Genomic DNA, 13,345 nt, shown 5'->3' on the forward strand with positions numbered 1-13,345 from the left:
TCAACAAAATAGTAAGGTGCATAGATCCTAAAAGATCTCGTAGATTGCTTGACCCATTGTTCTATAATTTTCAGGGAAGTTTAATAATGTGTTTTTTTCGTTGGTATGGGGAATAGACAGAAAGGGAGGGGACATTCAGCTGTTTATCATACCAGTCCCCAAAGTGTTATAATAAAAATCTATTATAAGTTGGCTCGACAAATTTGTAGACTTGAATTTTGATTGGCTGGTTTATTAATTTGAGTGTCCAAATATTTCAACGTAATCTACAGAAGGTGTCTTTTTTATATGAACATTGGGGGTTTACATCAATTTATCGGCCATTGTCTTATTCCTTTAGATCAATGACATGGGGAATTGTTGATACCTTTTTGTTTCATCACCTATTGGGACGAAGCTCCCGGAGGCTAGGGGTAAAAGATGTAAACCAGAAAAACGACAATGACCCACATAACGCGGAGAATGTAGATAAAAAAATAGTATAAAATAATCAACAGTCCCGCATCTATTCCAGTATTAATCTGATTTTATAGTAAACAATATATATAATACTCATAGAGTCTATATTATTTTTAAATACATACCTTTTACATATTTATGGCCAGTCTGTCTGTAATGGATAAATCTTATTGTAATTATGGCACGTAAAAATCGTCTAAACAATTTCAAACTTAGCAGGGTGATTCTTGTAACAATTTTTTTTGGTTAAATGTGCGATTTCTTCCCAGAATAGTTTGAAACCTTTCCAGGACCTATAAAAAGTTTCATTGTATAGAAAAACCATATATATCTACATATTAGCAATATTTTATCCTACAGACAGGCAGACATTCAGTTACTTATAAATAAGAATAGTCTTAATTTTGTATTAAAGAACACTTCTTTGTCTTTGTCAAATATTTTTGTGATGTCTAAACTACATTTATTTTACTTAAAAATCAAGATTTAATTTAGATATTCATAACACACTATTTATTCTGCTTAAAAAAAAAAATATTAATAAATTTATTCTAGACCTCGAAAATGAAATCGTTTGTATGTTTGGTTTTGGTAGCGAAGCTGTCGTTGACCCTAGCTGGCACCTTTAGACCCCCATGGACAATACCTAAAGTAGAGGACGAAACTGCGGATGAATTTCCCGGCCAATGGAGATTGGTAGGTTTATTTTAAAGGGCACCATATCATAAGATAATTTCTTTTTAGACTCTAAAAATGAAATCTAATGTTTGTTTGGTTTTGTCAGTTAAGCTGTCAATGTGTATAGCGGCGGCAGCCTATAGGGACGCAGAGACTCTGTATGAAGGTCCCGGCGATTGGAGATTGGTAGGTTTTTTTTAAGTGCACCATTATTTTATGCGCTGTCTGTATATCTTTTTAATTTATCTCATAGTCGTAGCCATGTATCTTTCACAAACAGCAAATGAGATAGAAACCAGATGGTTGTAAGGGGAAAAAGGAAAAAATTTAAAAGGTTGTTCTGCCAAATTTCTTGTGTTGACACCCCCTTACATTCCCTCTCTGCACGCCTATGGCTTACACTTTTTAATTATTAATGTGGTTGGATTGTTTCTCCGTTCCTCTGTCTTAATTTGTTACATGAATGGATTACTCAGAATGAACTTACACTGGTACCCAAAGTTTTTAAGTCTTGTTATCTCATTTTTAAAAAATGGGGTACTTTTATTGATTGGTCAGTTCTAAATTAAACATGTCCAAACTTTTCAACCAATAATTTCAATTAATCTTAGGGGAAATTTTAATCATTATGAATGTATATAAATTAACCATACATTGTCTTATCACTTTAGACACATAGAATCAGTTGAAGCAGCTATGTAGAAACTATTACATAAAGGAGAACTGTATCTATATTATTCTCAGGTGTATCATGAAGAGGAGAGACACACAGAAGCAGTTGAAGCAGCTAGAAACTATTACATGAAGGAGAACTATACCTGTCTTATTCTCAGGTGTATCATGAAGAGGAGAGACACACAGAAGCAGTTGAAGCAGCTAGAATCAAGAGAACTTTATCTATCTTATTCTCAGGTGTATCATGAAGAGGAGAGACACACAGAAGCTGTTGAAGCAGCTAGAAACTATTACATGAAGGAGAACTATACCTGTCTTATTCTCAGATGTATCATGAAGAGGAGAGACACACAGAAACAGTTGAAGCAACTAGAAACTATTACATGAAGGAGAACTTTATCTATATTATTCTCAGGTGTATCATGAAGAGGAGAGACACACAGAAGCAGTTGAAGCAGCTAGAAATTATTACATGAAGGAGAACTTTATCTATATAATTCTAAGGTGTATCATGAAGAGGAGAGACACACAGAAGCTGTTAAAGCAGCTAGAAACTATTACATGAAGGAGAACTTTATCTATATTATTATCAGGTGTATCATGAAGAGGAGAGACACACAGAAGCAGTTGAAGCAGCTAGAAACTATTACATGAAGGAGAACTATACCTGTCTTATTCTCAGGTGTATCATGAAGAGGAGAGACACACAGAAGCAGTTGAAGCAGCTAGAAACTATTACATGAAGGAGAATGAAGTCAATTGTGAGAATCTTCGCGCCAAAAGTTTTAGACTAAGAGAAGAAAAGGTAGATTTATATTAATATTTATTGTTTGTTCATTAACATTACATAGGTCCAAGGTATTAAGTAATTTTATTTTTAATGAAATACTAGGTGGTTTTAGGCTATTTTCCTACCAAATCAATTTCTCTCTCTATTTCGAACCTAGAGCATAGGTATGGGTAATTAAATAAACTATTATACATTTAAATTACAATATTTAAGCTATCAAGTGATTTTTTTACAATGCAGTTGACAGTAGTACAGTACATATTAATTCTCTGTTATATTTTTATTATATTTGTTGATTCATCTTCTACATAAATTTTAACTAGTGTAGCCATTTACGAGATCTTACTGTATTTAAAGATACACTGATAATACACTTTTAAATCGTTATATGGCTCCAAAAAAATTAGTACTTTTTTATAATATTGATTGATTTGTTTTAAACTAGCAGTATAAAAACTTTTCAACAAATTGCATTTTATTTAAGTGGTTATAATGTTTATTTACATTGCATTGGGAATGAATAAACTTGTTTTAATCTAGGATGAGGATGGTGTGTTTAACTACTGGTTTGTTCTTGAAGTTATTGATCCGGTAAGTTCAAATTATTTATTGGCGTTTACCCTCAATGTGCCTTGTCAAATTTTTATAATAACATTTTCTTATTTGTTGGCTTAACAACTTTTTGGAATTTTGATTTGTTGACTCATAAAGTTGAGTGTTCAAACGTTTCAACCATAATTTTACGCTACAGAAGGTGTAATTTTGTGTATCATCATTGGGGATATATATCAATTTAGCGGCCAGTGTCTAATCCAAGTTTTCAATCCATAAATTTAAAACCTTTGATCATGATTACATATGCATATCGATTTATTGTCCATTGCTTAAAATACCTTAAGTTCCCTGACAGTTCTAAGAGGTACCCAATGTTTTTAGTGCAATGGAAAAGCCCCAATCTGCTCCTTCCGTGTTACTGAGGCTAACGAAGTACTGAACATGGACTGCCACCAGCTGGATAGGCTTAACCAATTAACTAAAGAGTTTATGAGGTGTTTATAAAATCCACTAAAATTTTTCTTTAAAAATCTATCAAAAAATTTTAAATACAATTTTTATCAAACTTTGTGTGATATTTAATTAATAAATGTTCTCTACTTTTTTTATATTCAAATAAACTTTACTTTTCTTATTCTGTTATTTTTTTTTTGCTAAAATTTGATACCATGTGACTATGAATAAAAGCAACCTTGTCTGGATGTTTTAACTGTGCATAAAGTTTTTTTTCTACAGGCCAAGGAATTCCATCTACTCTCAATATTATTATTACACGCAACATATAAAAAGAATGACAAAAAAGTCAAGAAAAAGCTTATTTTTCCTTATCTTGACTGATTGCAAGGATTTGCAAGAGTGGATATACTATTACTTGGATGTTACACCAGATTTTTATTTTCTCTAATAAAGTGAAACTTGCAGCGGGCTTAAATAACGATTTCTCCCATCCAACTCCTTTACCTTATCCCCTCTCCTCCTACTGGATGAACGAACCAATTAACGAGTTTCATGCTTGTTTCCTAAATTGAAGACAATTTTTCCCCTGTCATAATATCAATGTATATTCTACATCCACTTGCAAGAGAGGCAGATAACAGACAAATAAATGTAGATACAAGATTCATCAATATACCATACACATTTACAATATTCATTTATATTATTTAATACCTATATTTGAGACAGCTTTTATTTAATGAAATCTTCCAATTTTTAACATGTATAAAACGGCCTGCTTTATTGCATCAAGATCCATGACAGATCTATATAGGAAATAAACGTCTATAATCAAGCTCGAGTCTTCCAAGCACATCGTGTTAAAAACTCATAGTGATTCAATAATCCCTATTAAACTCTCACTGACCAGAACGTTAATACCCATTATTCTACTTTTTGCATTATAAATTCAGTTTTTTTAATTCATGTTGCTATTCAAATAACATTAAAGTATTTGATTTCTATTCTTAAAGCAGAAAACTTAAATTTTAAAAATAGTATATCTTAGAAAACTTAGTTTTAAAATGAATTGATTCGTGCGACACTCCCGTAAATGTGTTCAGATATTGAACTAAATGTTTTAACCCCTTCAGGACGAAAATTTGAAATGAAAAATATTAGGATTTTAATCTTTAATAGATGATTTTAAAAAAGGAAGCAAAACGTTAAATCGTGTATTTTTAAATTGGGTGAAAATATAAACTAATTACTGAATACTCAGTTAAACAAATATTCTAACGTAAGACATTAAAAAGTCGTAGTAACGAGACAGAGAGAGGGGGGATAGAAAGAGAACGGGGGGGGGAGAGAGAGATAGGGAGAGAGAGAGGGTAGAGAGAGAAATATAACGAGGGGGGGGGGGAGAGGGAGAGAGAGAGAAAGATTAACAAGGGTGACAAAATCCGTAAAGAACTACTAAATACTAAAGAACATTAAGAAATATAGAGTAACTGCACTTAAAAGAGAAAATATTTATATTGCAGCAAAAATTTGAGTAAATATGTCATTTAATACCTTAAATACAAGTTATTTTATTTGGACATACTAACATCATGGTGATGGGGAAACTATGTAAAGCAATGGTAAAAATTTACTTTGACTTCATTGCAGGACAGTTTCATGAATTTTATTGTCAAGTTTTAATTCAATAGAACAATTCTAATATGCCTAAATTAACAATCAGAACTTTCTTTTAGGGACGTACGGATGGTCAGAACAACTGTAGAAATAGATCATTAACATTATACAACCCTTCTACCCCATTTCCTTCCCTCTTATTGGATGACCAATAAATGAGGTCCACACTGACAAGCTATGTAGGGAATATTTACACAATTTTTCAGGCATTGAATTGAAAAATTGAAGAGAGAAAATTACATTTCCCCCTAATAATAGCCATCAGACGAACGGACGGACATTTTGAATTATAAATAAGCTTCGCTACTAAATAACAGCGGAATTTGCAAATGTTCCATTATAATCTTGATTAAAAATTTAAGCCATTAATTTTGATAGCAGCTGAGAAATCAAATATTTTAGCTATTAAAATATGATGTCTCCAAAAGACTAATGGACCCTATGAATTTAGAGGAAGAAGGATAGTTTCAATACCAAAATTTCTTTTCCTCAGGGAAGGAGGGAACATTTGACTGTAAATTACACTGTTAACCAAAGTTTAGTAACCACGTTGACTAAAAAAACTTAATCAGTGTTTCATCAGTTCTATACATACTAGAAGTATCCAAACTTAAATCAACAGAAGGCTTACCTTTATTTATCATCATTTGGGATGTAAAATAAATATAGAACATTATCTCCTAAGATCCCTAAGTTTAAAAATCATCAACAATGATGATAATATCCATAAGTAGCAAAGTTCCTAATAGTAAAAGTAAAAACACAAAAGTTAAAAGTTAAAAGAAGAAAACGCGGTATAATCGACAGACAGACGAACCAAGGTCAGTGCAGTGGTCATACAAATCTTCACACAAATTAGTCTTTGATATCAGAAAATAAAATTATGTTTATGTGCAGTTCTGATTGATCGAAGGATAGGGGGACAGAAGTACATTGGTCTAAAAAAAATTCAACCTTCTATATTAAATAGCAGAAGGGAAAATAAACATTTCCCTTACAGTAATTTTATTTATTTCGAAGCACTATAGACAGAATAACAGACAGTGAGGAATAAAATTATTTAACTTAATATTAATTGACTTTGCTACTAAAATTTAACAGGTAGATAAGGATGACAACATCCATAACCATAGAAGCTCTTGAATTTAAAAAAAATAAAAGGCAAAGCAAATGAAAGCAAAAAGGGTGCACAACAGACAGACATAGTAAGTACACAAAAAAATATCTTCGATAAAAGCTGGGAAATTATTTAAGAGCATTACCAATAGACCGACAGACAATATTATTCTTAGAGTAGACGTGCATTGGTCAGTAAACATAAAATAAGTCTCCTGTCTTAACCCTGAAAGATCGGGCCCTCTACAAATTCTTAAATGATCGGATTTTATACTTTAATAATTGCATCAGACTTCTACCTTTCCAGTAAGGATATTTAATATTCTTAAGAGCATTACAGACCAGCGAACAACGTGAGCTGTAGGCTAGTATCTTCATATAGACTTCTTTCAAAGTAACAAGATGTCTGTGTTTCTATGTGTCTATCTTGCTATCCGATGGATCGATAAGGTTCTCCTTTACAGTGAAGCCTATTATATGAGCAGGGAAGGTTCTTTACTATGAAACAAAAGGAACCCTTCCTAACCCCCCTCCCCCCCCCAAAAAAAAAACAACAACTCATACAGCTGCTAGTGTATGTCGTCCATACATTTATCTATTATTTCTGTACTTACATTAAGATATGTTAATATTTTTATTAAATACAAAAAAATATTTGACTAAAATTTACAATCATTAAATCTATTTGTACCTTTATTAATCATTTTTAATATTTTTGCAATTTGATCATAAAATTTTTTGTGTTCAAAATGATTGTTTGGTTATTTTTTAGTTCTTGGTGTTAAGCCAATTTCACATTCATGACCTAAAAATAGATGTAATATTCTAAACTTATCAATGTATAACTAAAATTTTTACTGTTTACTATGAAAAATATTCATTTTTACACGGATCGCTAAAAGATTAGCATTAACATTAACGGCTATGTACGTACATGGCAGCGATTTTTTACAAAGAGATGGGGGACATTGGGCTATTTATTAAAGTTCCCAAAGTCCTATAATTTCTTATTCGTAGGCTTAACAATTTAAGGTACCTTAGTGAATTTTGATTGGTTGGTTTATTAAGTTGAGTGTTCGAAAGTTTCAACCACTAATTTTAATCTACAGAAAGATTAATTTTATGTATCCTCCCTGGGTATGTAGTAATGTACATCAATTTATCGGCCATTGTCTTATCTCTTTAGATTCTTGGACTTGTTACCCTTAGGTTTAAAATTATCATTTTTCTCTTTATTTAAAACGTTAACTCATGCTCTAAAAAGAAAATTATGCTAAAAGTTTGTGTTAATTTATTTAAAGTAGCTAATGAACTATTGAAATATTATTTCTATAGAATTATAACATATTTTTGTTGAATAACTGGCAGACCACATACAAAAATTTTATAAACAGAGTGTTTAATGGTGCTTGATTTTTTCATAAAACAGTTTTTTCGTCTGTCTTGAATAAAATGCATTACGAACTGACAGACAGACGACATAGAAAACGAAAGAGCAGCTTTGCTGCAAATAAATGGCTGGTTAAAAGGAGCTTATACCAACACGAAACCTAAATGGCAATTTCAGTCGTTGTTAGGGGTAAAATTGACGACCTTTAAATCTGCCCCCTGAATATTATTTTTCGCTTGTTGGCTATACCTAATTCCTGGTTTAAAATAACCTGTAAGAAAAGGTGACCCAGTTTGTGGATGGTTAACAGTAAACGCACATTTAGTCTGACTTCCATTTGTACACTAAACAATAATAATTATTTATAGTATGGCTTTGATTTATCCACTGGATTAAAACCTAAAATCATGTATTGTATTACAGTTATTTGTTCACGAAAAAAAATCTTAGAATTAATCTCAGGGCCAATAAATCAGTTATTGATCTAATTTTACTATCCTGTGAAAGCTGTCTGTTATACGATGCGATAAATAAATATTCCATGTGGTGCAGGTAGCAATATTTCTTTTATAATGTCAACCAATACATAAGAGGGCTTTTTGGGATGTAGGTTTAAAATTTGGTAACTTGTTTTTTTTATTTTTACTAAAAAGTTTTACTAAATTCAAGACATGTATTTAATTTATAATTTATGTCAGTTTGACTGTAGCAAAGCGTATGATCAAATGTAAAAAATCTATCAAATTTTAATATGAAAAATCTTTGAAAACATATCGATTCTTACCCAATCTTCAACTATAATTTCATAGTAGTAGTTTACATCATAGAAGCCTTTCTAAATAAAAATTCATCAAATAATAATTTAATGAATATCCCTCAAATAAAAGTAGCAGGCTTTTAGTGTGTCTATGTATGTGTCTGTTTGGAGTTTAAGATCTCACTAACCGGTGGACCGATATGATTCCCTATTTAAATTTGTCATGCTAGGGTTTATATTTTTTAGGGAAGGTTACTTCCAATCTCTTAAGAGAAATCACCCCAAAAAATACCCCCTCCCAAAAAGACCAAAATGGAAAGTACCCCATTTATAAATAAAAATAAACAATCTATTACAAGATTTTTATTTTTTTTTCTGTAATAAATAATACTAAAAATGTTTTACCTTTTCCCAGAAGTTATAAACATTCGCCTGAGCCCTTAACAAAGATTAAATATATTTATACAAAATTATTTTCTGTCGTCTATAAAAATTGTCAGTAATTTTATTAAATATTGATTGGTTGGTAGACTATAAAAGTTTTAAAGATTTTTAATCAATATAATAGATTTGAAATCTGCATAAAATTTTAAGGATTTTTTATAAAATTCGTTTTTTATATAATTCTTTATTTAAAGGCGCAAATACGATTTAAGTTAATAAATTTTGACCAATAGGATAGCTGGATTGGAAACTACCTACGCTCTAATTGGTTGAATGATGTACGTCACTTAAGCTTTTCCAATCAGAGCGCAGATAGTTTTCAATCCACCAATCACAGATCTCAAAATTATTTAACTTATTTTGTATTTGCGCCTTTAAATAAAGAATTATATAAAAAACTAATTTTATAAAAAATCCTTAAAATTTTATGCAGATTTCAAATCTATTATATTGATTAAAAATCTTTAAAACTTTTATAGTCTATTGGTTGGTTCAAGTGGCTAATTTTACCCTAAAGATGCTGAAGGTACGGGCTAAAAAACTTTATTTAATCTTATGATTGTATATTTTTATATTCCTAGAAAACTGGATATGATACAATGCTATATATAATTTTTCAGTTTGGCTGGGAACCGGTTTTAATCCACTGAATATTAATCGGTTTCGAAGCCATACTGGAAAAGCTTTTAAAATGTTTGCCTGTTACAATATAAAATTCCAGCTCTTCTCATATAGCTTATTCCAACTCTGACTGGTAGATATCCAATTCCAACACTTCTCTAAATGATAGAAGTATTACCCCTAGATGGTCAATCATACATATTGTTCCTTAAATTGCGGATTTTTTGCGAAGATTTGGTTGATATTTAATCATGTGCAAAAACCTTACAATGTAATTGGCCAATGGTAAAATGTATGATAGCCTATCATTGGTCAATTGTATTGTATGGCGTCAATTTTTATTCTCTTACAATGAGAGTTATAAAGTTTTTGGATGATACAATTTCTTAAAGCAAAGCTGGCTTATTGTATAAAAGAAAACAGAGTACATTTTCTGGTCAATAAAGTGGTCAGATTGTTGCTACAAAGTGTTCTTATTGATCCATCAAAGAGATTGGTCTTCTAGACTTTTTATTTATGTTTTGTTCAATATCATATATTAATGATCGTTTGTCCAATATGATTACTAGCGGTTACGGGCCTAGAGGCCTCTAGGTGCACTTAAGGAGGGAGGAGTTGAACTCGATAACCCAATTAAGATTTAAAAAGAAAAAAATATTTATTTTAGAGGGGAGTAATATTTTTTTTTGGGGGGGGGGATTTCTATTAGGAGGGTGGTGGTACCCTCCCTTTAAATAAATATAAACCTTCCCTGGACCTATGAAAAGCTACTCTGTAAAGGAGAACCATACCAATTTAGTAGTTAGCGAGATCCTTACATACACACAAACATTCTGTTACTTTATTATAAGGATTAATTAGTTAAGCTTTTCTTTTAAAGATGTTATTCTTGTTATTTTTGCCTGATCGATTTTCAAAAAGGCTTTGGTTTTTTTTGAAAAAGTGATTTTTGTTATATGTAATACTTACTTGCTGCCATTCATTTTGACAACTAAACATTAATATTCTCATTTTTTAAGAGAAAAAATATGGCAATCTTTATATAAAAGTAACAGGGTGTTTGACTCTTTAGCGTCTGTGTGCTAACCACTGAACCAATATGGTTCATTCTTTATTCAAGCTTCTTACAGGTCCAGTAAAGGTTTTTAACTAAAGTAAGTAGAGAAAGTCACTAAAAAATCAGACATGTGATGGCATAAAAATGAGTGATTACCTATCTTTTTTGGTTTTTTTCCCCCACTTCTCCCCTCATCTCCCTCATTTTTATGACGTCACATGTATAATTTTTGAGTGACTTTCTGTATTTGCTAACTAAATATTTTGGAGGAGGGTACCCTCTTCCCCCTATCACCCTCAAATTTAATTACAATACCCTACCCCGTTTCCCTAAAGCTTGGACGTCCATTGCAATGTCATTTAGGCCATTTATTACATCTATACACTTACCCTGTGAGGGGAGAAAGTCGCTCAAAAAAATTCTGACGTCATAAAAATGAGGGATGAGGAGAGGAGGAGTGAAAGAGAAAACCCTTAAAAAAGAGATGGATAATCCCTCATTTTTATAACGTTACATTTGATTATTCTCCCCTCGCGACACCCTATATAAATATTGTAACAAATTGAATGTAAACAATTTTGTTGGTTAAAAAAACTGAGAATAATTTTCCTGATATCAGATATTAATATGAGCAGACCCAATAATCCAATTATTGGTAAGCAGAAAGATTTTCTCATTTTATGTTGAAACAAACTTCTGATATGAAAAATAATTTTATTTCCCAGTATGGCTTTGAAACCTAATAATATCCGTAGGATTAGAACCGGTTCTCAGCCATACAATGAGGTATAACATCGAATTACAGAAAATTTCCCACGAATATTGAAATAAAATCATAAAATTGATACTAGTTTTGGTAGACAGGGCCTTCGGCGGCCCTCGGGGCTAACCAAATTGGTTTAATCTTATATTTTTTTAATTTTAATATCCACGAAAAGCTATCTAAAGTAACTATTACCATATAGTAGCAAATGGGAGTAAATTTGACTTTCTATGATAGACGATTCATTTTTGTTTGTGAAGATTCTCTACACTAATAAGCATCCAATATATCATAATCAATATTTAAAAAAAACATACCAAAATCTTTTGAGGAAAGGAAAAAACAACATGGTCATGAAATTTTGGGTACCCGTGTATTATACCGTTCAAAGTTCCCTCCCTCCTTGATCTAAAGCATATTTTTAAAACAGAGTTGAATTCTTAAAAAAACTCTTTTGGCTCACTGCCTCACTAAAATAGTAAGGCAAAATTATCTTCTTTAAATTTTTAGCGAGCCTCACTATTTTTAGTGAGGCAATATTTTTTTAAGAATCCACCTCTGGTATCTTGAGGGATATAACTTGTACTTTTAAGTGACAAAAAAATCAGCAATGTGACGTCATAAAAATGAGGGATTATCCATCTCTTTTTTAGGGGTATTCTTTTCCACTCTTCCTCTCATCTCCCTCATTTTTATGACGTAACATGGCTGATTTTTTTAGTCACTTTGTCCCACTACTTTCTTTTGCTCTATAATTCTCACAGTCCGTTAGTCCATCCAGGTTTGGCTCAAATGTCCATTGTACTTGTACTTAAATCATTTACAGTAGTGAAATTCAAAATAAAACATATGTACACTAAATAGCTATTATCACTGAATATTGATTTGTAAAATAACAATTATAATTTCTACTGTATATTAAACTCTAAAATCAAAGAGTAATAAATAATAGCTATAACTAATAAAGTTTTAACATGAATGGATTACAATGCATTGGAAACTTAATTGTAACATATTATGATTTAATAAAAAGACAGAAAGTTTGAAACAAAACTTACCCTTATATAAAAGTACAAGGATATATCATGATTATCATGTGAGTCTGTAATCTAAGATCTCACTAACCACAGGACCGATATTGTGCTATTTTGCAGTAAAGATTTTTAAAATCCCAGAAAAGTTTTATATTTTTTTTTAAAGAGGAGTGTGACCTCTTACTCTACCCTATAAGGAGAAATCGCTCCTGCACAAAGTAACCTTTATAAAAAAAATTGTGTAGAGATCTCCAGAAAGTAGTTGCTAGCTATAAATAAAATAGAATACTTTTATGAATTATCTTTTTTTAAAGAATAGTTATTTATCGAATCGTATGTTCCGCGGATAATAAATTGAAAAATCATAAGATTAATTCCAGTTTTGTTAGGCCCGAACAGCGAATATTAGTCCGCTTCGAAGCAGGCAATAATATTGTATATATTAGCTTCTTAAAACAATTCGATCCGTTCGTGTATATATCTGTAACAACTAATATAGCCAGGGAGGGAGTGGACACTTGCATATATATATTATACCAGTATCTAAAGTTTGCTCATTAATTGGCTCATATAGAAACTTTATTGAATCTTTATTGGGTGGTACAAATTTGCGGTGTCCAAACTTTTCCACAGAAAGGGGCAATTTCGTCTCTCATAATTGGTGATTAGTTTTTTGTCTTATCCCTTACCATCCCTGGATAAGTATTGTTTGGTGTCATATTTCTTGTGATACTATTTCTTAATTGATAATAAAATTGAAAGAGGATCTCTATTAAAAATATTTATGATTTAGCTTTAGACTTTTTTCTTACGAATACGCTAAAAAAAAAAGTCTTTCATTTTTCATAGCGCAGCTACTCTATAAATCTATTC

The 13,345-nt window shown here is 31.1% G+C and overlaps 3 protein-coding genes across 4 annotated transcripts in view; 1 reads left to right on the forward strand and 2 right to left on the reverse strand.

Annotated features, from left to right (window-relative positions):
* The window catches only part of LOC145304288 (uncharacterized), a 127,326-nt gene that overhangs the window by 10,114 nt on the left and 103,867 nt on the right, over positions 1-13,345 (reverse strand). The window lies entirely within an intron of this gene.
* Positions 511-3,791, forward strand: LOC145335101 (uncharacterized). Of its 2 annotated transcripts, none has more exons than XM_080180817.1 (4): positions 511-1,155; positions 2,495-2,617; positions 3,143-3,193; positions 3,539-3,791. In XM_080180817.1, exons 1-4 carry the CDS (start codon positions 1,024-1,026, stop codon positions 3,659-3,661), a joined length of 429 nt encoding a protein of 142 aa, XP_080036943.1. In that variant the 5' UTR covers positions 511-1,023; the 3' UTR covers positions 3,662-3,791. The 2 variants fall into 2 exon arrangements, with proteins under 2 accessions (XP_080036943.1, XP_080036944.1); XM_080180818.1 differs by lacking the exon at positions 511-1,155 and adding an exon at positions 1,182-1,323.
* LOC145335467 (uncharacterized) lies at positions 6,976-11,367 on the reverse strand. Its single transcript, XM_080181228.1, has 7 exons — positions 11,285-11,367; positions 10,588-10,609; positions 9,697-9,776; positions 8,959-8,992; positions 8,581-8,631; positions 8,068-8,140; positions 6,976-7,211 (listed from the first exon to the last, which is right to left on the reverse strand). Exons 1-7 carry the CDS (start codon positions 11,350-11,352, stop codon positions 7,168-7,170), a joined length of 372 nt encoding a protein of 123 aa, XP_080037354.1. The 5' UTR covers positions 11,353-11,367; the 3' UTR covers positions 6,976-7,167.

The sequence above is a fragment of the Acartia tonsa genome, chromosome 13 (assembly GCF_053477335.1).
Source record: "Acartia tonsa isolate MP-2025a chromosome 13, ASM5347733v1, whole genome shotgun sequence".
Lineage (NCBI taxonomy): Eukaryota > Metazoa > Arthropoda > Copepoda > Calanoida > Acartiidae > Acartia > Acartia tonsa.